The sequence below is a fragment of the Drosophila obscura genome, unplaced genomic scaffold, assembly GCF_018151105.1.
Source record: "Drosophila obscura isolate BZ-5 IFL unplaced genomic scaffold, ASM1815110v1 contig_186, whole genome shotgun sequence".
Lineage (NCBI taxonomy): Eukaryota > Metazoa > Arthropoda > Insecta > Diptera > Drosophilidae > Drosophila > Drosophila obscura.
The window spans coordinates 3,355,018-3,379,773 of NW_024542774.1; the positions used below are offsets into that span (position 1 = coordinate 3,355,018).

At 48.0% G+C, this 24,756-nt stretch overlaps 2 protein-coding genes across 3 annotated transcripts in view; both read right to left on the reverse strand.

Annotated features, from left to right (window-relative positions):
- Positions 1 to 286: 286 nt before the first annotated feature.
- On the reverse strand, positions 287 to 7,817 carry LOC111070943. Of its 2 annotated transcripts, none has more exons than XM_022362000.2 (5): positions 7,507 to 7,817; positions 2,157 to 3,435; positions 1,877 to 2,093; positions 1,546 to 1,811; positions 287 to 1,479 (listed from the first exon to the last, which is right to left on the reverse strand). In XM_022362000.2, exons 1-5 carry the CDS (start codon positions 7,556 to 7,558, stop codon positions 477 to 479), a joined length of 2,817 nt encoding a protein of 938 aa, XP_022217692.2. In that variant the 5' UTR covers positions 7,559 to 7,817; the 3' UTR covers positions 287 to 476. The 2 variants fall into 2 exon arrangements, with proteins under 2 accessions (XP_022217692.2, XP_022217693.2); XM_022362001.2 differs by lacking the exon at positions 7,507 to 7,817 and adding an exon at positions 3,632 to 3,971.
- Positions 7,818 to 13,607: 5,790 nt separating this feature from the next.
- LOC111071001 overlaps positions 13,608 to 24,756 on the reverse strand; it is a 47,452-nt gene continuing 36,303 nt past the window's right edge. Inside the window, exons 3-6 of the mRNA XM_022362076.2 lie at positions 18,888 to 19,097; positions 18,587 to 18,816; positions 14,868 to 16,660; positions 13,608 to 14,770 (exon numbers count right to left, since the gene is read on the reverse strand). Coding sequence (XP_022217768.2) covers positions 14,611 to 14,770; positions 14,868 to 16,660; positions 18,587 to 18,816; positions 18,888 to 19,097 — 2,393 coding nt within the window. The 3' untranslated portion in view covers positions 13,608 to 14,610. The remainder of the gene's footprint in view (positions 14,771 to 14,867; positions 16,661 to 18,586; positions 18,817 to 18,887; positions 19,098 to 24,756) is intronic.

Genomic DNA, 24,756 nt, shown 5'->3' on the forward strand with positions numbered 1-24,756 from the left:
ACGTGAGTAGCTACGCTGCTTTGTCGTAGTGGCGCTGAACAGGTTTCTAATAACCAACGGCCAACAGATGGCGTGCACAACTTCCAGTTGACTTTGAAGCTTTATTTTTCATCTCATTCAAAAGCTCGCTCTTATTTTTGAGAGCTTTGCATACAGGTACTACCAGGGCTGGTAAACAGTAAGCACGCGCGCGTAAAATTAAAATTCGAATGATTTCTCCGACACAAAATAAATCAGATTATAGTCTGCTGAAGCTTTCACTCAATTCAACATTGTATATATACACCGCGCTTGTATCCATTAGTTTGAACTTAGTCTGAACTGTTTGTATTTTTATTAACAATGTAACTTAATAATGTGCACGTGCACATGTAAGTATATTTTGGTATGTAGTTGTGTCGCGGTGCGTTTAAATAGTCTTATGGATATGCTAACAGGTCTGGGGATGACTAACGAATGGAGTGTGTGCTCTAGGGCTAGAATAAAGTCTCTCGCATTGGCTTGTGTACTTGCACGTTGCGCTCCGAGTCCGAGGAGGAGCTCTCGGCAGCCGTGGCGGCGGAGAAGCTGCCAGAGACGCGCCGAGTGCTGGCCGAGTTCTTTCGCTTCTTGCGCTTGCCGCGCTCCAGGTCATGATCGGCATCCGAGGTGGACACATTTGATCGATGGTCATCGGGCAGGGAGGTCAGCTCGGGCGCCAGCAGCTCCTGGAAGTCGCTGGCGATGGTGGACGAGGAGGCGGCCTTCTGGCTGGGGCTGAAATAGTCCTCGATCGCCGGCTCCAGCTGGGCTGTGGCCGGATTCTGTTGCTCTGGCTGCATGGTGTACACCTGGGCGCTGACCTTCATGGTGGGTGGCGTGGGCAGCTTGGGCCTCCGCTTGGCAAAGGGACTGCCGGGCTTGCTGCCCAAATCGTCGTACTCGGGATCGGTGAGGAACTCCACGCTGGCGCCCATCATGTTGATCCTCTTGAACGGCGGGATCTCGGCAATCTTCGGCCTGCGCTTCGTGTACGGACTGTTCTCGTAGCTCTGGAAGTTCCCAATCTGCTCAGCGCTCTGCAGATTCTGCGTCTTCAGATGAGCCGCCGGGAAGCGCGATTCCTCGATGCTGAAGCGACGGCTGCCCGACTGGTTGTACTCCATGTAGCCGGTGCGCCGGCGGGGACCGTACTGGGCCGTTCGTTCCTTGTCCCGGTTGGAGAGCATCTCCACGCTGCGGAATCTCTGGCGCGTGTCCAGCTGCAGTCCCTCCTCGCCCTCGGACTGGGAGGCATCGCCATCGGCGTGGGTCTGGGAGCGACGAAGTTTTCGTGACTGCGGTCTGTTCTGCCCCGAGAGATCCACCATCGATTTGACGGGTCGCTCCAGCTTCGGCATGCGTAGGGCGTCTTCGTAGGATGGCAGCAGACTGATCTCCTGGGCCTGCTGCACGCTGGGCGTTCCATCCTCCAAAAGGATGCGGTCGTTGAGGTCTCGTCTGGAAGGGGCAATAAGCAGTCGTGTATATTTCATGATATTCACTTCCCCATGGGACAGTTCTTACATGCGACGCAGCTCGTCGTCATTCTCGGCGAATTCCCTGTGATTCTGATTCCGCTTGCGCTTCTTTAAGAACTTCTGCATGCAGGCATAGCCCAGAACCAGGCCACCGAGCAGGAGCAGTGTCAGCATGATGATGCCCCAGGCCTTCTCGCCGCTGCTGTTGCTGCTTCTGGCATTTACCATCCACACGTCCGCGCAGGCATACTCCCACATCTTGCCATAGAAAATTGCAGGAGCGGCGCAGCGCAAGTGATTCCTATCCCTGATCTAAAGAGTCAATCAGAATCACAATCACAATCACAATCCCACAGATGGTGGTGACTCGAACCTACCTTGGCTGGCTTGGTGGTCAGAAAGTCGTAAAACTCCACAAACAGCTCATTGTGGCAGTCACAAATCCAGGGATTGTCGCCCAGCCACAGCTGGTCGAGGAACTTGTTGCCGCGGAAATATAAAGGCGGAATGGGACTGGTCAGGCGGTTGCCATTCAGGTGGAGATCTGCCAGTTCAGGGAACTCCCTGAACGTGTTGTTTCGCACTGTGGAGAGCCTACGATCGGAATTCGAGCTGGTATTACCTTGAATATAATCAACGTGGAGAGATAGCGCTCACCTGCAGTTGGCCAGGTTCAGCTGCTGCAACGTTTCCGATTTCATGTTGCTTGGGATGTCACTGATCAAGTTGTTGGACAGGTCCAGCTTCAGTATGGCCGACAGACTGGACAGGGAGGTGCTCTCAATGGAGGTGATCTCGCACCAGCTCATGTTGATGGTGCGCACGGAGTTGGACACGATCCTGGTCAGCTTTTGCAGGACATTCCGGCTGAGGTTGAGCTCGACGAGCACATCGTTGTTGCGTATAAAGTTGCGGTCGAGGCGGGCTATCTCATTGAAGGCCAAATTCAGCTCCTTCAAGCGGCGCAGGTTGCTGAAGGCATCCTGCCCAATGAGGCGCAGCACATTCTCCGAGAGATCGAGCACCTCCAGCATGGTGTTGTTGGCAAAAGTCTCGGCATCCACGACGCGCAGAAGGTTCCCGCGCAGTCGCACCTCTGTGAGCACCGGCAGACCGCTGAGATCGATCTGATCGATGTTGCAGTAGGAGACATCCAGTCGTCGCAGTTCGTAGGCCCAGATGAGGTCTTCGTCGAGGCTGCCGAACTGCAGTTCCGTGTTTCTTGACAGGTTTAGGGCCTCCAGGTTGGGCAGGGAGTCGAGGAAGGGGCTGGACAGGCGCTGAATGCTGCAGTTGCTCAGGTCGAGCGTCCTCAGGCTGCGCGAGGGCAGCGCCGCCAACTGAACCAGTTTGTTGTTCGACAGGGTCAGGCGTTCCAGATTGGGTATTTGATTGACCAGCTGGTCGCCTCCTAGGGACGAAATGCCACACGAGGACATCTCCAGATCCGTGAGCGACTGGCTGTTCAGCTGCTGGTTCATCTCCTCGCTGCCGAAACTGCCCAACTGATTCCCGCTGAGGCTCAGCCGCTTCAGACTGGGCGCGTACTTGAAGGCCTCACTGGGGCTGAGATCTATCCATCGCGCGATGGAGTTGTTGGCCATCAGCAGAGTTCGCAGGGAGGTGAAACCGATCAGAGCCTTGCCGCCGAGAGCGGAGATCTGGTTGCTGGACAGATCCAGGTAGATCAGGGAGTCCGTGTCCGCGTATTGGGTGGGGAACTCGCTGAACTGATTCCCCGACAGATCCAAGTGCTCCACGGGCACACCGTCAAAGTCCGGGTACGTGTGCAGGCCCCTTCGCGAGCAGTCCGCATACAGACTGTCCACAATCCAGGTGCATCGACAGGGCCAGGGACAATTTACGGCCAATGTGCTGGCTAGCACCGATGCCAGCAGCAGCAGGACCACCTGCAGCTCCAGGCTACTCCCCATGCCTATAAAAGAGTGAGAGAGAGAGGAGTACATCGATGTGTTTCTGTTTTTATTGCGCATGCATTTCCATCGCACTCTTATCAGGCGACAATATTCGTATGGAAACTGTTCCAGTCTCCGTTCCAGCACGAAATTGCGACGATTTGTAAGGCGTTTGTGTGACGTCACTGTTCGCTTGGACTCTCACGATTTATTCACCTGTGGATTTCTGTTGGGGGTTATTTCCTCTTCGCAGTGCACTCCACTCCCGTTATCTTATCGGCCTCGCAGCGGCGACGCAAAACTAGAGCACCACAAATGAATAATAAACGAATCGAAAAGAAAAGTAGAGTTTGGTCTGGAGTTTGCAGTAGTCTGCAGTAGTTTTAATGGTGGCTCAACGATTCTAGTATTTGACTGCCATTCCGTGCCAGCCACGCCCTCAGCATTGTACACTTTGCCCTCGGATTAGTGGGGAATTTTTAATGAATTCTTCGATTCTTCGATTTGCGAAGCGACCTGCGCGCAATGTCGCGTCTAATACTGGCAGAGGATAGAAAATTACTCACCTGCTGGCTATGGGGACCGACTGACTGCTTCGGCTTCCCCTTGGACTGATAAGATTACCCGCGCTGATAAGACAAAAGCTCGCCCATAAAAATACTACACTATCAGAAAAGTGTTGGTTAGGGCGGTAAAAAGATCGTAAAGCCGTTACATATATTGAAGCAGTTTTTCAAAAATTTCCTAAGCTCTTTTCCTCTTGAGAAAATGTCAACAAATCAACGCGCGATGTCTGGCTGGGATTGCCGCAAATGGAGTCGTTTAAAAGTGAATCAACTTGTCTGCCTCCCGGCAAGTGCAAGTGCAACTGCAACAGCTGCTCAAGTCGCTCGAGATTCCCGGTACAAATGGAGTCGACTCCGCCTGATAGAGCATTAAAATTACCCATACCCGCAGGCGGATCCCGGCCGGAGAAGAACGGAGGCGACCTCCAGACACCTCTAACCGGATTTTCTCGTATTGTAATGAAGCGTGAGGAAAACAGAAACGACACCCACGACAGACAGACAGCGCGATAAAGATGCAATGCGAAAAATGAAAAAATAAGACGAACCAACAGAACTCCAGCCCATCCCATTCCAACTGGAAAAGAACAGAAGTCGGAAACAACAAGCATTCGGGTACTGACGTGTTGACAGAAACATATTTGCGGCAAGGTGGGAAATTCCAAAAAAATATAAAGTGGAAACAAAAAGTGGAAGCAACAAGCCAATCGGAGTTTGTATACCCTAACAACTGCCTAAGATATATGCAGGAGATATATTTGAGTCTTAAATGTATATTCCATAAAGATGTTGCTTACTTACGTACATTCCCAGGGAAAATGGCAGATTAAAAAGAGACACACAAATTTCTTATTACAATTTCCACTATCGGACTTGCAGATTGGGCTACGATTTCTACGATTAAATCATCTGATGATTGCCATGAGTAGCCACCAGAGATGCAGTACTTCAAACAGCTAATTAAATCGATCTGTACGGGTGCCCATAAGCCATGTACTCCTTGCGAGGACTGGGATTAGGGTATCAAAGAGAGTTCGATTTTAAATGGTTAGCGACGACGCAAATAGAAATAAGTTGATGCTGTGCGGGGGATGGGGCTGTGGCTGGGGGCAGACAAAGTCGCCGATGTTGAATGCAGAAGTCAGCGTAATGCCAAGGCTGATAAGCTCGTCAGGCTACAACTCCCACTCCCATCCTTCATCCATCGTGGAAACATCCCGCCAACCGCTGTGTGTTCTCACTGAATTTTTACGAAAATATCCACTATTGAATGCGGCGACAAGCATCGGAGAGCGATGGCTGGGTCACATTTTAAATTCTGTTGCCACACGCAACGCGCCAGCGGATAACTGCACAGATAATGAGCATCGCATCGCATCGCATCCCTCATGCCCCCTTTTCGACGTCCTTGCCGTTTTAATGAAGCGCAACGGCTTTGTTGTCGCGACTTTGCCCTTTGTCCTGCTCCAGCCGCATGCCCCTTCTTTGCATGGGATAATTAGCGGCCGCCGCGATGCAAAGTCATCGCTGGCGTTGGGAATTCGCACAGTTGAAATCACAAGTTAATGCCGCACGGTCCACGGAGCCAGCTAGCCAGCCAGCCTCCGTGGTGTGGTCCTCTGTGTGCTTTTGTTAATGGATTGATTTTGATTTTGAATTTTCTCTCTCGTCTAATCTGGGGCTGACTGGGGACTCCAGCAGCCTCCAGCCTTAGAGCTTGCTCCGTTTTATTGGGCTATTTCAGGCGATTTTTTAATAAGAAAAGAAGTGCTTTTTATTTATTTTCGCGGCACTTAGTCCGACCAGGACAAGGCATGGTCCTGGCCCTGCCGCACCACCCGGAGTGCAGTCAAAGTTTAAGTTAAGTTGAATGACAGCTGCGGTGGCCGCGAGATAAGCGCTCAACCTCATCCCACCCACTGTGCCAGCAGGAGACACAGTTACGGGAGTAGCTGTCCGGCCACCCACCCAACTGTCCATCTGTCCATCTGCCAGAGGCAGCCGAAAGTGGAAACTGATAAAGGGAAATGCGAAATTCCTTGGGCCTGCTCAGGTGGAGCGCAGCTGGAACGGACGGAAGAACGAGCAGCAGCAAAGAAGGAGACCAGGAAACGGACAGGGACAGGGACAGGGACGGGACAGGCACAGGCGACATGGGCATCTTGCTGGCTTAGCATTTCCTCTCCTCAGATGTCATAAAGATATCCCAACAGAGCCAGAGCCAGAGCACTTCCATTATGACTCCTTCTAATCGGCCTCATCAGAGAAATGTCTCCACACACACTCTCGCCACATAAACGACCTAGTTCCGGACTTTGATTATATTTTTATGCCTTAGCGCCCTGCGAATAAGGCGGTTTTTTTTCTTTTTTATTGTCAGCCCATGTCGGGGGGTTGGGATGGGGGAAAACAATTTGCTTCTATCTGCCGAACGATACGTCACAGAGAGGAATATTTCTGATACACGAATAAACATAAATTGCTCGGCAAGGGGAAGGGGGCGATAAAGGAGATTCTTCAATTTGCATACTCCCCGAGCAAGAGCTGGGAATGTCCTTTAGACAATTATATTTATTATTATTCATTTATGCTCGAAAGAGGTGGGAGTGGGGTGGGTTTTGGTTTGGAATGAGAAGCATTCCCGCCTAATGCCTGGAATTCTCTCGATTCCGTTTAAATCAAAGCGAGCATTTCAGTTCTTGGTATGTTCTGGTCTGTTCTGGCCTGGGCAAATATCTTGAATAGCAATAAATTTCGATTTTTGTCCACTTAAATGCTTTATGAATTATAAGCTTAAGACGCGCCGAACGAAACCACCGAAACCACCCTGGGCACACCCACTCGCACCCCTTTGGAGCACAGGGGGAAAAAACTTTCTTGTTCTGACAACCTGGCAAAGATTTAGACACAGACCAAGTCTAGAGCAAATGCCAGTTACTGATAGCAGGACTCCGGCTCCTCCACCATCTCCTCGGGGGTTGGGAGAGATTTAAGCAGCCAGGCCAGGCTGAAATGGAATGGAATGGCATTCAGAAGGCGACTCCAGGAGCCAGGAGCTAGCACTGGAGCTGGAGCTGTAGCTGTAGCTGAGGCATAAAAAAGCAGGGCCAAGCAGGAGGCAAGCCTTTCGCCAGGCCGAGCAAAGAAAGCCATAAATCAATTCGTATTAGTTTTATGAAATTTATACCTGCGGCGTACCACCAGCCAGGACACAGCCAAGCAGGATGAAGCAGGAGCAGGAGCAGTGGGCGGTGGAGCCAAGCGGGACAGAAAGTCCTTTGGCGGTTTAATGAGCAAATCTTTTTTGGCATCAGCACAAAGTGTTTTGGCGCCAAGCGTTTCCAATTAAGAAAATAATTCATGCCCAGAGTTAAGACTTTGACACTGACTCTCACACACAAACCATACCCCCTCCCACACACACACACAAACATTGATACATACATACATACTCGTATAGCCTACTTCAAGGAGAGGAAAAAGTTTACATAAATCTAAAGGAATATTTATTAGAATATTTCTTACCTTTTAGTTGTTGATCCCTGGACGACGACTGCCCCGCCATCGCCATGGCCATGGCATGGAATGGACACCACACTGAAGGCGACCGGTGCCCCGTTTTGAATTATCGCCTGACAATGGGATTATCATTTTTACATTTTTCCATCCGCTCAGTTCACAGTGCACAGTGCCCAGTGGGCGGACGCTGGAGTCGGCCTTGGCTTAGCCTCCCTGGGGGGTCATTCGCAGTTGCCATAATTATCATCGTAAATTACGAATGCAAAGAGGCAAGGGCAAAAGTTTTGTTGGATTTTATGAAAATGAATTGAGATTGGACCTGGACTAGGACTTGGACTGGGAATGGAAAGCGAATGGAATCTGCAATTGATTTAAATAGTCGCAACCGCGTTATGCCCCGCTCCGCCCTCGCTATCTATCCATTTTCTGGGTGCGCCACAGTGAAGACAGTAAATCAGGGCAGCCAAAAAGCTAGCTTCTTGGCGAATCTCTACACGATGGCATCGCCAGGAGCAACAGCCATTTTTTCGGGGGCAATAATCTGGCTAGCAAGAGCCGGAAGAGGAGTGTCATAAATAATAATTAAACAACTCGCGTTGTTAAGTCTTTTTATTACGCGCCCAAGACAAACGACAGTTGACAGCGGGGTGTGAGTGGCAGGATGATGGCGGCAGGGCGGCAGGGGGGCATGCAGCATGCAGGATAAGGTGCCCCAAAAGACAAGACAAGGGAAGGCTTAGAGCGGTAGCATGTGCGAGACTCTCACAAAAACACACACACACACTCGGCTTTGGGGGAAGACGACGCACAATTTTCCACGCAAATACTTTTCCAGCCAGGACGAGGACAGCACATGAGCCATGGAATAGGCAGGGGCAGGGGTGCGAGCATCCCTCCCTTCCCCCCTTCCTAGGCAGGTGCTTGTCCCGCCTTAGAGCGAGGATGCTAAGACGTAATTAAGGAAAATAAATAATAATCGCCCAATGCAGGCAAGGCAGCCTCGCCAGGATGTGAGGGTATGCATGCCATTGCCATGCCCTGGCCTGGCCTCCACTATTACCCCCACCGCCGCCCCGACCCGTCTGGACGCGTGCGTGTCAGCTGGCTCTCTCCAGTTAAGCCCTCCTTGTCATATTCTTATACAATATCTTAACATGGAACGGTCTATGCCAGGATGGGTGATGGGTCGCCTTTATTTGGGTAAGCCATGCCCCAGTCCGAGTCTGAGAGATGCGGAGAGGAGAGGCACACTCCGGCTTTGGCCAGCAAGAATTATTATCATTTGATGGCTCTCGGTCCCGGTCCCTGGTCCTTCCCCAAAAAGGTTTAATGAGCTCAACAGTGCGACGGGGAATGGGAACGGACACTGAAACTATGTATCTGTGTGCATGTCCGAGAGGAGATAAGTTTCACTAACGAATTGCCTTTTAATTGGCCAACTTACCTAGGGATAACTAAGCCAGAAAGAACAATCCAAACAACAGAGTCAGAATATGGGTGATGGGTCAGAGAAAGCACCGAAGCAAGAAGAAAGAAAGAGGATCGAACCCGATGCTCTTCCAATCTCAGCTGGGATTCTTTCCACCCACATTCAGTGGAGTGTGAGTAAACCGCATAATGAGCCTGCTTCAATTTATTACCTCTCTCAGCCAGCAGAGTGTCTTTTCTTTCTACTTTTGGCAACCGAGAATCTCATGAACTAATTTTGCCGAGTGCAAAATAAAGATGTCTGGCAGAGCCATTCCCAACAGCAGACGTTACCCCTCTGCGGTCTTTGCACAGTGAATGTCACAAATCAAAGCGGAATTATTATTACTTATGACCATTTAATTGGACTTGCGCTATATTCATTTGACTTTCGCTATGGTTTGTTTGCGCACTCAATTTGGCAAATGAATCGCCGCCAGCCCAACCCAATACCCCGTAGCCGGCACCCGGACCCCGGCACCAAGGACCACGGTGCACGGGAAACAGCCACAAAGCAACCCACCAAAAGGAAGCCACCACCAAACCACTGCCAACTACTATTCTGGCTCGCACGCTCATTAGTTTTATTGCCCCGCATATCAGTCAAAGCCGCAAAACTATTTATGTCCCTTCCCCGGCCCCTTCTCGGGCCATCAGTGTCCTCTCTGCCGGTGTCCTTTCTGGCGAGGCAAGGAGAGTTCCCTTTTTGTCAGCTCTTGTTTTCGTGCGCTCTAATTGCTGCTAAGAAATTTGTCTTTGATACGAATTTGTTCTGTTGTGGCAAAAGGACCAATGGAATCTGCTAATGGAACAAGATTTCTTCGCCCCCCACCCATTCGTGGCATGGAGCTTTTGCCGATTTCGATTGAATTTTTTTTAGCTTTTCCTGATACTTTTCCGCTGGAGTGTTGTTTGAGCATCTCTTAATTATGATTGCATTATTCAGATTTATTCCCCATTTGGCATCATTACGGCGATATGGAAAAGTTTTCGAAAGCAAGATTTATGCTGCCACTCCGGGTCCGGGTCCGGCTGCGGGTGCGGGTGCCGTCTCTGCCGCCACACCTTTACACCAAGGGGAAAGTTGTGGCAGCGCCTGCCACAAGTGCCAGTGCCTCGTTGTACCTTGCAGTTAGGCTATGTAAATGTTTTCTGTTTCGCCTGTTTACGTGTATTCGCATTTAGAGCCCTCGAAAACTAGAGTCAGACCCGCACACCCCACCACCTATCGCCTCCCAGCGGCCACTTGGACTTGCAAGAGTAGGCGTGGCTGTAATTTCATTCGTGAGCCAACCACAGGTCGGTGCAGAGTGGTGCTAGAAATTTTAATTAATGGATAAAGTTATGCGAAATTTCCATACATTCCCATCCGACGCGCGGTCTTCCCTACCCTGCTCCAAAATGGAATTAAACATTTTGTGTAAATATTTATGCTCGAAAGGGGCCGAACGGGGGAGAAAGGGCGCTGCTGCTCTGAAGTTGGGAATTTTGTGGAATGATTTGATTCGTTTTGTGGCGAGGCTGCAGCTAGGAAATATATATTTAAAATATGAAATGATTGCCCTGATAAAAGTATTTATATCCAAGGTTCTAAAGCCTAGAAAATGTCCCATTTTTTAACCAAATTATTGTGTATTCGGATACCGAAGAAAGCAGCCTGTTTGCTAACCATTTCAAGATGACAATGCCGCTACCATTTTTTGTTAGCCTTATTGAAGCAACAGTTTCTCGGTTTATTGCGAAATCCATAAATAAAAGGCAAGCCAAGGATGTGCCATAAATTTATAAGCTATAGCGTCTTCTTTTGCCCCAGCACAACACCGAACCCCCTCCTCACCACCTATTCTATGTGATTCACTCCTTCTCACAATTTTAATTTAAAAGTTTGCGATAACAAATGATGCACATCCCCATTCCCATCCCCATTCCACACACGCACAAATACACTCTTGCTCGCACACATGTACTTAATATAAGAAATAATGTGGCTGATTTAGTAACCACACGGAGCCCCGCCCCCGTCCGATACTGTCCTGCCACTGCCACCCTGCCCAAGCGCAAGCCCCCGCACCAACCATCCCAACCTGCTATCTGCAAATGTCTGCGGGATGTAACAAAGGCGAACGAAATAAAGAAATGAAAATAAGTAAACTTTGGCGCTAATAAATTGTTTCATATCTGCGGCAGAGATGTGAGCGGACAAGAAAGAGATGGAAAGAGAGAGAGAAAGAGGCAGGCGAGTAGATAACTCATACGCCGCGTGCCACAAGTCACATTGAAACGAAGCTAAATGTGCTCTGCTCTTCCTCATATTGCCATTTTTCTGCTTCTCCTGTACATATGCATATTTATTTCCCCTTTGCTTATCAGTTACTTACCAAAAATTCAAAAAAAAAAAAGAGTAGAACAGAAGACAGAGCAAAATAGCGAAATAAAGCAGAGCAAAGCAGGGTTGGGGAACGACAAGCGGCACACATGAGAAATGGCCAAACACATTACGACTGCAGCAGCACATTAAACCCAAAGTGCCATTGGCAACAGCGGCTAGGGGTGGTCCATCAACCAATCTCACCTCCAAAGAAGGTACCGTACCCGGAAATGCATTCCAGTACAATTTATGAACTCTCAAATGGAGTTCGCTGTCTCTTATCCAACATGCATATACAATGTACAACTGCTAAATGCCCCGGAGAAGAAACTACATAGATAAAAACTGAACTGTTGCATCAATCTGACAGCAGTTGGGGATACTGATTTACTGGTCTAGGAGAATATTCTCAAATATCTTTCAGAATCGTTGCAGCCTTGGAACTATAAGTAATATTAAATAAACAGGAATTTTGTCATTATTGTTCATCAGTTTGACGAGTACTTTACAAGTTATACTTCTGGCACTAACCATACAGTATATAGATGTGCCAGTTCATACAACGAAAGTGGCGCAGCTGAGTTCGGCTCTGGGCCGATCGCGTTCGGCTCATGACGTGACACGATCCGACGGACAGCAAGCATGTACATATGTGTGTACGTGTAACACTCCAAAATATATGATGCATACAGCATAGAATAATTTTTAGCTGCTGAAACCGATTTTGTTTGATATTTCAGTTCACGTAAATGTGTGTGTGCCATGTATTCTCACATACTGTGCTTGGTTCTACAATTTTTGGCCGCTTGAACAGAAACAGAAAGTGGGTTGGGGTGGGAAATAAATAAAATATGTAAAAATAAAATATATTATTATTATATATGTATATTATATTATTATATACATATTATATATTATTATTATTTTATATTTGATATATTATATATTTATATACATATATATATACTATATTATACTTTAGGAAAAAATGTACAAATTTAGGAAAACAAACAAATTTAAAAATGTAATAAAAATAAAAAAAAGAACCAAAAAAATGTTTTTTTTGCTCGTTGACAAAAGCTGACAGATATGAAACGAAAAATTCGAATTGCTCGCTGACAAAAGCTGACTGATGTGAAACCAAAAAATCCGAATTGCTCGCTGACAAAAGCTGACTGATATGAAAAGAAAAAATGTATTTGCTCGCTGACAAAAGCTGACTGATATGAAACGAAAAAATTATGATTGCTCGCTGACAAAAGCTGACTGATATGAAACGAAAAACTACAATTGCTCGCCGACAAAAGCTGACTGATATGAAACAAAAAATTTAATTGCTCGCTGACAAAAGCTGACTGATATGAAGCGAAAAATTATGATTGCTCGCTGACAAAAGCTGACTGATATGAAACGAAAAATCCGAATTGCTCGCTGACAAAAGCTGACTGATATGAAACGAAAAATTACAATTGCTCGCTGACAAAAGCTGACTGATATGAAACAAAAAATTTAATTGCTCGCTGACAAAAGCTGACTGATATGAAGCGAAAAAATTATAATTGCTCGTTGATAAAAGCTGACTGATATGAAACGAAAATTCCCGAATTGCTCGCTGACAAAAGCTGACTGATATGAAACGAAAAATTATAAGTGCTCTCTGACAAAAGCTGACTGATATGAAACGAAAAAATCCGAATTGCCCACTGACAAAAGCTGACTGATATGAAACGAAAAACTACAATTGCTCGCCGACAAAAGCTGACTGATATGAAACAAAAAATTTACTTGCTCGCTGACAAAAGCTGACTGATATGAAGCGAAATAATTATAATTGCTCGTTGACAAAAGCTGACTTATATGAAACGAAAAATTCTAATTGTTCGCTGACAAAAGCTGACTTATATGAAACGAAATATTATAATTGATCGCTGATAAAAATTTAAAATAAAGGGATAATAATAATAAACTGAAATCTCAAGCAAAATCGGTTTCGGCTGCTAAAAAAGTCCTGGGAATGTACGCTGAAAACTCAGCTGCGCCACTTTCATTGTATGAACTGGAACATCTACATATGTATATACTGTATGGTTAGTGCTTCTGGGAACCGAGAACCGAACCAAGAGATTTCTATGACGATACCCAATACTACGCCATTTTCTATGTAAACATATCCCATCCAATCCATTTATCCCATTAAAAAACAAGTTTTTATTTAAATTTGACATTTAAAATTGTATTTATTTAATCATTTAATAATTGCTGGGAATATATTATCTATATATTATATTATATTATATATAGAAGATGTGGTAAGATTGTGTGTGTGTGTGTGTGTATGTTGGTTTGTGTATGGTTGCAATAAATTACAATATTACTATAATAGTTCTAATCTGAACGGAATTCTTACATAACTAATGGAACAATTCATCAAACACTATTATTTTTGCAGAGTTTAGCTTAGTAGTCAGAGGTTGCAATCGAAAGGGTATAACTTTTGGGGATAGGTGGAGGGGAGGTCTTAGGTATTAGATACCAAGATACCAAGATATTGAGTGCAACGGATCATATGTTATACATGCTACTATATGCGGTATCCAAGGGGGGATATGTGCTAGGTATGGACAGGGGCTTCTCAAATAAGGCAGGGCTAAGGAGAACTAAACTTAGGCTAAAACTTAAACTGCAGATACAAATGCAACTAAGCCAAAAACAGAATTTCACATTGCTCAAAGAGGACTTAGTACCTAGGATAACATACATTATATACAGATATCGCAGATCGCAGATCGCAGATCGTTGACTCTACAACTACGACTCTCGACATTAATTGGCTTTCTTTGGTTTGCTTATTCTTAACGGGCTGCCGCTCTGCCCCTCTGTATCGAACTGCTACGAACTAAACAGATGGATAAAAGGAGATGTGGCGGAGAGTGCTATTATGTATATGTTTGATAGGACTGAAGTTTATCTGGCTATAAGTTAGCTATACTGGGACATGCATCATCTATTTGCTCTAATTTTCGCTAGCTGTTTCGCGTACTGGTAACTCGTAACTGGGTTAGTGTTAGTTCCTTTCGTCTATAATACTTAGAGTGGACTAAACTAGCGATTATCTATCATTTTATTTTAGTTATATATGCATATGTGTATGTTACTCGTATTGTGTGTTGTCATGGCTCCTAAAATGCGCCTGTCTGTGTGTAGGTGTAGGTGTGTCTCGTTCAAGTATTTACAAAGAGGAAATGCTGCTGCGACTCGTACTTTTGATTTGTGACTTAATCCCGCTCCTCGTACTTGGGCACAAAGGAGCTCAGGCCACCCAACTGTCCGCACTGGTTGTTGTCGTAGAGCGACATCTTGAGGCGCTTGCACTTGGCCCGACGGTTCTTGAACCAGAACTGCACATTTTTGCTCTCCAGTCGCGGGAACTTTTGCCTGAAACGAGCAGATGAAAACCGACAACCAGAGGAGTTAGTCAAAGATCCTGACAGGGATTACAGGACTACTGTGGGGGGGTGAATGACAGACTCACCTATAGGGCATGGTGTTCAGGTCCTCCGTGTACTTGAGGATCAGATTGTGCGAGGGATGCGTGTTCATGGCGAACCACTGCTCCAGCTTGGGCACCTCCGTGACCGGATCGATGAATGTGCGATTCCGCTTCCTGCGCTCCTCGTTCGAGATGCTCGACAGATTGAGGCCACCGCCACCGCCTCCCATTAGGGCGTTCGGCTGGATGCCGGCGGCAGCGGCCGCAGCAGCGGCATGGTGGTGCGGATGGGCGGCGGCCGCCTGTCCAAAGGCCGGGATGTAGTGGCTCATGTACATGAAGGATTGCGAGAACATCGAATTGGGCACCATGGGAAAGGGCAGCTGGTCCTTGTGCGGTGCCACGGCACCAGAGAGGTCCGGCGAGGGCGAACGGAACTCGTCCAGGTGACTCACATCATTCTCGTTCTCGTTCTCCTCCTCGTCATCATCCATGTCCAGGTCGTCCTCCTCCTCCTCCTTGGGAATGGTGCGCTTTGGCGTCGAGCTCACTGCCTCGTGCTCGATGTGCGAGATGCTGTTGTTGCTGCTGCTGTTGTTGTTGTTATTGTTGTTGGTGAGGCTGGAGGCGGCATCCGGCAGAGCTTCGCCCTCTGGATGGGGCTCCTCCTGCGCATGGTGTGCGCTTTCCTTCCCGCTCTCTAGGGCGTCGCTGGCCTTCTCCGGGCGCTCCTCCTCGGTCTCTCGCAGATTGCCGTTAATCACATCGCTGCCGGCGCTCTTTGCCCGCTGCGGCTGCTGCTGCCGCTGCCGCTGATCCTCCTCCTCCTCCTCGTCCTGGTCTATCAGGGGCGAGCTGCGGTTGCGCTCGTGGGTGGTGAGTGAGAGCGGCAACTGGGGCGTGTTGGGGCGGCTTGGCTCCTCCTCCATCTCGTCCGAGTGCTGCGACATGGTGTCGATGTCCTCCGATTTCAGGCTCATCGGACTCTTCAGATAGTCGTGCGTCATGGAAAGATTGCCCATGCTCATGGGCTGACTGCCGGCACTGCTGCTCGAGTTCTGGCCGAGAGGGGCGTGCTGGCTGAGGTAGCCATTCATGGCGGCGTGGCCCAGAGCACTCATCGCACTGCCCAGACTGCCGCCCCGCATCTCAGCCCGCTTCTGGGCAGCCCGTGCGTTCTTGAACCAGTACACCACGTTGTTGACGTCCAGCGGCTTGCGTCCGCGGCGCGACTCCAGGGTATTCAGCTGCACCACATAGGTCTGGATCTGCTGGCGCGAGGGATGGGGGTTCTCCTGGAACCACTTCTGCAGCTTGGGCAGCTCCATCTCCGGGTCGAAGCTGGTGCGCATGCGTGTCTTCTGGTTGGGGTACTGTGGCCCGTGGGCGGCCGGGTGCTGATGGTGGTGGTGGTGGTGCATGGACGCGTGCATCGGATGCACCAGCATGCTGCCATGGTGGCCCGGTGCCGCTGCCTGGCCACCGCTTGCGTGGTGGGCGGCCTCATTAGCCAGTAGCAGACTCTCCCGACCCCCAATCGATCCGAGGGGATTGTTCACAGCCGCACCGCCAGCGACAGCGGCATGGGCAGCTGCTGCCGCCGCCGCTGCAGCCATTGCCGAACCAACGGGGAAATCCATGTCGCCTGGCACGGGCACAGGCACCGCCGACGGAGCCGTCATGAAGGGCAGCATCTTGGGCGTCATGGCTGCCTGGGGCGAGAGCTGGTTGGACCACCACTGGTCGAACTTGCGGCGCAGATCCTCGGACATCTCCCCGCCGGGCATGGCGTACGTGTTCTGGTGCGAGCTGCGGCAGATCTGCGACAGGGTTACCTGTCAGCGATAAGGAAAATGGAAAAACCAAAGCGAAATGCAGGGGATTAGTCGATGGAACCTTGGAGTGGCGGACTGTACTGAGCCGCCGTGCCGCCCATGCTCCACGCAACTGTCAACAGTAGCTGCACTAAGACCCACCCAACCACTAAGCGGCTGTCATAAAAATCACAGACAGAACTCTGCGCGGTGTGGTGGCAGCAGAAGGGAGGAGGCCCACTGACTCAAGTGCCGGGATTTACTTAGCCATAAATGTGCGAATGCGACTCCGAAATTGCCTATTACGATATAGAACCCCGGGTCCCGGGTCCGACCCAATGCTGATATTAACTGACTGTGTGGTTACCCCTGCCCCTCCCTCTGGCACAGCGCGCCCCTTGGCAACGAATCGAAGGCGATAAATAGATAGTCCCTGATAGGCAGCGACACATCAGCTTATGGCGATTAAAACTGAATTTAACAAACAGAAATAGAATCGAAACTCATTCCAAATTGGTTGGGGCTGGGTTGGCCGAAGGGTGGAGGTGTGCTGGGATGGGGAGGGGATGGGTATGGGGATGGCTTCTCTAGGGTATCGCGTATTAAATGCTCATAGATATTGCTTTGTCTCTTGTCTCTTGCGCCAACGGTAATAGATAATGTCTCTGTCTTCGTCTCTGACTCGGTTCTTGGTTTTGTGTTTTTTTTTTTTTTTGTGGTTTTGCTTCTGGGTCTGTGCTCTGGTGTGCTATCAGCTAAGGAGGCGCCCCAAATCACTTAAGCTGCTCAAAACACATACGCGCACACGGGTCAGCAGTAGGGAGGGTAGGGTAGAGGTACGGTGAGGCAGACACCTAATTGTAAATATAAAATGGGTTGACGCTTACGCTTACGTTATGTGGGGTATTATTGAATTGATTTTCCTATCGCCTTTCCACAAAGCTCCTATACGGGACACCCGTGGGTGATGGGACGAGGTAGAGGGCAGAGCAGCAGGGCTAGGAAGAGCTATCAGACAACACACGGAATGGCTGGAAATTATGGTAAATGCTTATCATGTGATTAGAAGGGGGCATGGGCGACAACTGCCTTCGGCCTGCTTTGCTGTGCTTTGCCTTGCTTTGCTTTGCTTTGCTAATATTAATCAGGCAGGCCAATAAAAGCAGTCGCAATATCAATTGAAGGGTATTTCTGGCCGTGATTTTGTGCTGCACGAGCGAGCGATGATAGTGCGCTGTTCCCTGAACGAACGAACGAATGATTTATGGCAGCACCATGCACCGATATTTATCTTTTAATGTGGGTCATGTGAGTGCATCAATGTGTGAGGGCTGTGTTCTGTGCAGGCTCCTCCTGCCCAATCCCAGGGCGGGAATTTAATGTAAGCCTTCTAAGCCGATTTCAATAGGGATACACACACAGACACACACTCACACACACACACGCACACATGCTTGGAGACGTTTGCAAAGCTGATTAAAAATGAAAACTATTTCCAAAAAGGATTAGTTAAGTGAACCAAAATAAATGAACTCGGCTTAGCAAAATTTCTTTGTAGTCATTATCAAAACATTTTCAACCAGTTTCATATTCCAGGACATGCTAAACTTGCTGCGTATGTGTTGGTTAGTGTGTGTGTGTGTGTGTGTGTGTTCAAGGCTCACATGACGCAAATTAGCTACAGTTTCCCCCTCTGCCACTCATTCAGCTAAAGAGAGACATTTTTCCAACAAGTTTTAGCAACTCCAAGAAGGGGATCAGACAGCTGGAGAGGTAAGGGGGCAGAAGCTACTCTATGCATAAACCGCTTATGAATCATTATAGAATATTGTCGTCTTAGTGCCGAATTTCCAGTGAAAGTTCAAAGTGAATGTCTAATTGGTTGCGTTGCCAGCACGGGGAATGGGGGATGGCATGGGTTTGGCTGCTGACTGCTGGCGAACTTACCTCATCCAGGGGACAGCCTGTGGAACGGAGCACTGCGTGCGACTGCAGCACGAGGAGCTTGAGCAGCTTGTCCTTGATCTCGCCGAAGGGCGATGTCTTGGGCCGCAGGATCACGATGCGCAGGGTGATGACGGAGGTGAGCTCCCCCACAATGTCGCTCACCGGCACCGCCGGGTTATCCGATATCTGCTCCAGGGGTATGGGCTTCCAGTGCTTAATGATCAGGGAGCCTGCAAAGGAGCAAAAGGAACAGAAGTTTATTGAGGGAACTCTCCAGGAGAGGAGCACCTGCCGCACCCACCTCTGGCTGTGTTGGCCACCTCCTGTGAGTAGCCCAGCCGCTGCAGGGCGGTCTGGACAATTTCGCTCCAGGGCGTGGCCGCTGCTATGATCACGTAGCTGTCTGTCTCGATGTTGGGCCGCCGCTTCCACGGCTGCCGACTGTCGATGGTGAGGGAGGCGTGCAGCGAATGCACCGACTCCACTACACAGTGGAGTGGAAGTGATTTGGCTGCAATGGAGAAGAGCAGAGTGGTTAGAAGTGCTTATAATCGGGTTAGTTCAGTCTAGTTCCGAGTGCAACCCATCGAAAAAACAAATTTAAATCAGCAATTAATACAAATTCAATATGTGCATTTACATATTAAGTATTTACATAAATTATTGCATGTTTCGGTTAGCCGCAAATGGTTTTAGCCGCTTAAAGTGCCAGTGCAATGAGCACGTTGCGGGAGGGGTACTTCGGGCAATGTGATGTTTATGCAAAAATGGAGAGAGCAGCACATCATCATTAATGATGACTTCAAAATTCATTTTCTCCCACATTTTCCAAACATTAATTTTCGAAAACTTTTCAAATCAACATTTGATTTTCCATCGAAAACAAAAGCTCGCCGCTGCCACTCCCACACCTACTCCTTCTCCTGCCAAATAATTATGAAAGGCTTACCAGCTTTTTTGTTTTGTTGTGTCCAAATTCGGAAAATAGAACTTACGAAATTTTCGCAATGCCAATGCCTCTGCTAAGGGCGGGGGGTGTGGGTGTTCCAGAGGGTGAATGGGCGGAAAGGGTAGGTGGAGCACACACTAAATAGGCTTAACGCCCCAGGTTCGACCAACATAATGGTATTATTAATTATTCCAATTATAAAAATTGTAAGCAGCCAGAGATTGGCGAACGATTGGCATTTGCTGGCGACCGACAGCTCAGAGCATTTCCCATGGGCAGTGGGTGGCACATGGACATGGACATGGTCATGGCCAGAGCCACCAACCGAAAGTGTTCAGCCCAATTACGTGCAATTTTCATGCCACATATGGGCGGTGCGCGGGTGTGGGCCATGTAAATCTTTTAATTGCCATGAAAACCTCATTGGGGGCCATTGGCATTAAAAATAAATACATACATCAATAGTGTGTGTGTGTGTGTGTGTGCGAGTCTGTGTAGGCAGCGTACAAATCTGCCCCGGTGTCTGTACGTCGAGTTGAAAAGGGAATAAAGAATTTAACTATAATGCATCCGCCGATGGATGTCCGTGTCCGTTCAAAGCTTGAAGTGGCCAACATTTCTTCGGTTTAAACGGCTATCAGGCACATCCTCCGCTCGATGCGATTATTACACAGAAATATCAGCAATTTCTTTAAATATTTTCGCACTGGAAATCAGTTATCGTATCTCGCAGAAGTAGGCCTATAAAGTCAAACTCTTTTACATCCAGAAGCCGAATGCTGCTCTCCATACTGAGAGCACAGTCCTGGAATCGCATAGAATTCATATTTTCCGAAAACCGCTCGTAATATACCGTTCAATTTTTGGCCCCAACAAATGCGTTGCCCCCGCCTCACCTCTGCCCACTATTGGCTTTGGAATTAAGCAGTCCCCTGGCCAGAATGGTCATTAGTGGGCAGCACTCTGGGCCTATCCGGGGCCTATCCTGGTTGGGGCAGTGGATACATGGAATGTGGAACGTGGAGCGACGACCGAATAATAAACTCATTAAATCCATTATCCATGGAGGCATGATTTGATGTGGCTGGGCTGAAACAAAAGCGGATTCCATGCCTCGTGCACCGTGCAACATGCAACATGCACCTGCCTGGATGTGTCTGTGTGGTGTACGGCAGAGTGCTCGTTGGTGGGGAGCCCAAAGCCAACCATAGAGCACCCACTAATTGTTGTAACATTCCGCATCTCTCTTCAACGACAATCCAGGCACAGGACCCAGCACCAGCACCGGGACTGGCACTGGCACTGGGGCCAGCTTTAAGTCACCCGGGCCAACGCTGGCAGACAGGGCTTATCCTTATTAGCATTATCAGTGGCAGCAGCGAACGGGGCACAAAAAATGTAATCGAGACAGCCAGGGGCCAAAACAAATTGAATTAAGTGGGGAGTGAAAAAATAAGAACCGTTTGAGGGCATTAAATCTTGGCGCAGCAGACAGCCTGCCATCGCCGGCCCGCCCCACGCTAAGCTGGCGAACGATTTGTAAATGAACTCTACATTCCAAGGCTAAGATGATATCCCTCCCACCTCCCCACCACCCCTCCTCCAGCGACTCTAAGTCCTTCTTCCCAGCACGTGGCTTTAGATTTATTAACCTGCATCCACGGGAGTAGCCACCGCAGTGGCATCAGCAGCAGCAGCAGCAGTAATAATAATCAAGTCATCGCAATCAACTGAAATTGGAAAATTCCCAGCTCAAGGAAAAATGAAAACGAAGGTAAATGCCGGGAGCACTCAGACTCAGACCTCCCACCTGCCCCAGGCACATCCTTCTTCACATTGTCTCTCCACCTCAGCCTGTGCTGAAGACTTATAATCTCTTGAAAACTTTCTAGAAACATCTCATGTGCATGATGGCAGAGTGCGGGCGAAATGCGGAGAAAGATGGAAAAGTTTCATCCACTCGACTTTCTTCTAAGAAATTGACCAATTGGCTGACCACAGAGGCCAGCCGGGGCAAACAAATAATTATAAATTGCCTGGGCAAGGACATCAAAACGATATAATCCTTCGAAGCAATACACACACACATACACACAGAGCTGTACAATGGAGAACGGAAAATGGAGAATTCCTGGCTATTTAGGTGACTCCAAAGGATTATTGGAGCTGCAAATATTTGTAGTCTTTTCCTCAACTTTTTCGATGGAGGAATGAATGCACGTAAATTGTGTGATTGTTTATTTATAGGCGGCATAGGCTCATAATTTAGTTATTAAAATCAGTTTGAGTGATTTGGGTGTTTAGGCAAATTAAAATTTCAACAGAGCAAAAGTTTTAATAACCAGAAAGGACACGTGACCAACTAGCTGGAAGAAAGGGTTGCTGCTTCCTTCCCCTGGAGTGGAGCAGGAGCAGGAGCAGAAGGGTTCGTCTTAAGCCAAGTGAACTGTTGGGAAATTTGCTTATCATTGCTTGACCAGTGCAAAAAATCACAAGGATTTCAAGGGTCTTAAGTGGGCTTCAGCTCATGTGAAGTGGCCCGAAGTGGAGTGTGTGTTTGTGGAAGGAAGATGGAAGAGTGACCGGAAATTAAGCAATAGTCTTAAGGAAATTGCCACAAGTTTTCCCCATTCACTTCGCGCCGGCAAAACAAATTTCCATATCCTTTTCTTTCGGCTCCTCAAGGAATCCCATAGCGCGTGAGTGTGTGTGTGTGTGTCTGTCTGTGTGTGTGTGTGTGCATTTTTATTTACACTTTAACTTAAGTCCTACTTAATTGCAAACTCTTTTTAGTAGAATTTTTAATGTGTGCATTTTAATTTATAATGCTTCCTTCAGCTTCCTTCAACTGCCTTCAGCCCTCTGTCTCTCTTTTTCTCTTTGCAGCTTCAGCCGCATTTGGGGCGACTTAAGAACTTTCCCGGACACACACACAGGGACGCACACACGCACAAAGAACATCACAGGAGCCTTACGCTTGGCTGGCATCTCACACCTTTGCACCCAGCATATCCCTGTCTTAGTCCTTGCACTTGCCCTCGCCCTCGCCCCTGCACTCCTTGCCGCACTTGGCCCCTGCATTCGCAAAAGAAAAACATATTAAGCAGCACAATAAAATGAAAATCGACTTGTCTCCTGCCCGGGGTCCTTCGGTCCTTGCCACAGGAATAAGTACAACAAAAGGCGACAGCAAGAATAACAATCAGCTCACGTATATGGCACAATGGAATACCCAGGAAAACCAAAGAAGTTTCTTCAAAGTGTTTGATAATGCCACAGATGGTAAATTAATCCTTCAATGTAATAGTTTCACAACAAACATAAATCATTCACTATAAATAATATTATAAACTCAAGTTTCACGCTCAAGCTCTCCCGTTTGAGCTTTAATAAAGAACGGACGCGTTTCTATAGGTCTCAAGCTTCTGCAGTATTTGTCACCATTTCCCCATCGTTCCTTAATGAGTCAAGTTTCTATTCCCTTCTATGCTTCTATGGGAAGCAACAAAGATTCGCTTCCCTTCCAGTTCGATGGATTATACATTGCTGCCACACAAACTTGAGTTGAGCTGAGTTGAGTTCCTTTGAATGATCTTTCACCCCAAAGTGAGTACCAAATTCTGCGCTGCTCACTTCTGTTCCGAATCAAAGTCAATGCTCTTGAGCACTTTGAGTTCCACTTGTCCATATGCGAATATTCTGCACTCTGCAGTTCAGTCCAACAAGGGGCGGGGCTTCTGAGTTTGAGTCTGAGATTTGTTTTCTATTTTATTTTTGTATTGTCGTATTTGCATTTGTATTTGGGTTTTTCAATAGGGCTTTGTGGGGTACGGGGGGGATGGGGAAACATGTTGGAACTTTTAAGCGGATTATAATTAATGCCGCGAGGCATTTTCTTTCTTTTTATCGTCTGCTGTTCGCGTTAAGCGGCCTCCCGCCATTCCAATCCGATCCCCCCAGCCCCATTTCTTATCCCTCAGCCTCATTAGCAGCATTGGAAGACCAACTCGAAATCGGTGCAGTCGGATATGGCCGGAAATCAGGGAATTCTTTTACTGTCAAACTCTTCTACACCTGCCCCAAAGGGACCTGAACATGGAATGAAAATGGGACTGGGAGTGGGACTGGGAGGGGGAGGGCCGTAAATGTTAGTCAAAAATAATCCTAATGAAATAAGTATGGCCCGTAGCGGTAATTTATTTGAATCCTTTACCCAACCCAAGCGTTGCCCTTCCCCAGCACTTTTCCCCACTACCCTTCCGGCCTGCTCAGCTGCTAAATTGGCATCGGCCTCTTGGGTTAGGCTGTGGAATTGTCTCAAGTTTGGTTTTTGTTGCGTAATAAATTCATTTTTTGTCCTTAGACATGTAAAACTATGCAGGACAAGCAGCAGGAGCAGAAGCAGAGAATCTGTGTGTGTGTGTGTGTGTGTGCACACATGAGTGTGTATGTGTGTCTTAGACTTAATCCCTTTTGTTGCTGGCTTCATATGTTGATTTGGGACCATCATCAGGTGAGTTTTCTTTTGGCAGCAAGAAAAACGAAACGAAGGTGGTCAAACCTCAGACAGAGGGACACGGAGTTCGACAACCAGGACCAGGACTCACCCACACATATACCATATATGTATATGTATGTTTGTACATCCGGAGAAGAGGACACCGGACTGGAGTCCTAGTTAGTTTCAGGTTGTGAATGGATTTTCTTAAGTGGTTCTAAGCTTTGTCTGTGAACCAAACCAGAAAACATGCTTATACATGCGGCCAAGTGGCTGAGGAGAGTTCAAGAGTCCATGAGTCCAAGAGTCCATGAGTCCAAGGCAGAGGCAGTGAGCTAAGGAAAAAAGCAGTAGGGGGAGGCGGCAGTAGAAGGCCAAGAAAAGGACTCTAGTGGCATTAGCAGGCTGCTCAAGGAGATGCAGCACTTCATTAGTTTTGCCAACTTGCGGACAGGGACCCGGGACACGGAACCCTGAGACAATGGACAACTGCGAGGCAAACGATAATTGAATGCACAGAAGAGGTCGGCACAAATCCTTACAAAAGGATTATGATGTGTATTTTTCGGCCAAATGACTCTCTGGCGAGTGCTGGGGCTGGAGTCAGCTCGGCTCGTCTCGTCTCGGCTTGGAGGCAGCAAACCAATGCAAAGTTATGCAATCGAAGTGGGAAATGCCATGGCCACTGAAGCAGCTTTCAAGCGTGGATTAAATAGAGTTCAA

Bases quoted from the DNA above. Each gene is read 5' to 3' on its own strand.
- LOC111070943 (XM_022362000.2), bottom strand. From the start codon at position 7,558: ATGGCCATGGCGATGGCGGGGCAGTCGTCGTCCAGGGATCAACAACTA. The intron at 2,094-2,156 runs GTGAGCGCTATC...TTCCGATCGTAG, and splicing joins CTGAACCTGGCCAACTGCAG to GCTCTCCACAGTGCGAAACA. The intron at 1,812-1,876 runs GTAGGTTCGAGT...TTGACTCTTTAG, and splicing joins TGACCACCAAGCCAGCCAAG to ATCAGGGATAGGAATCACTT.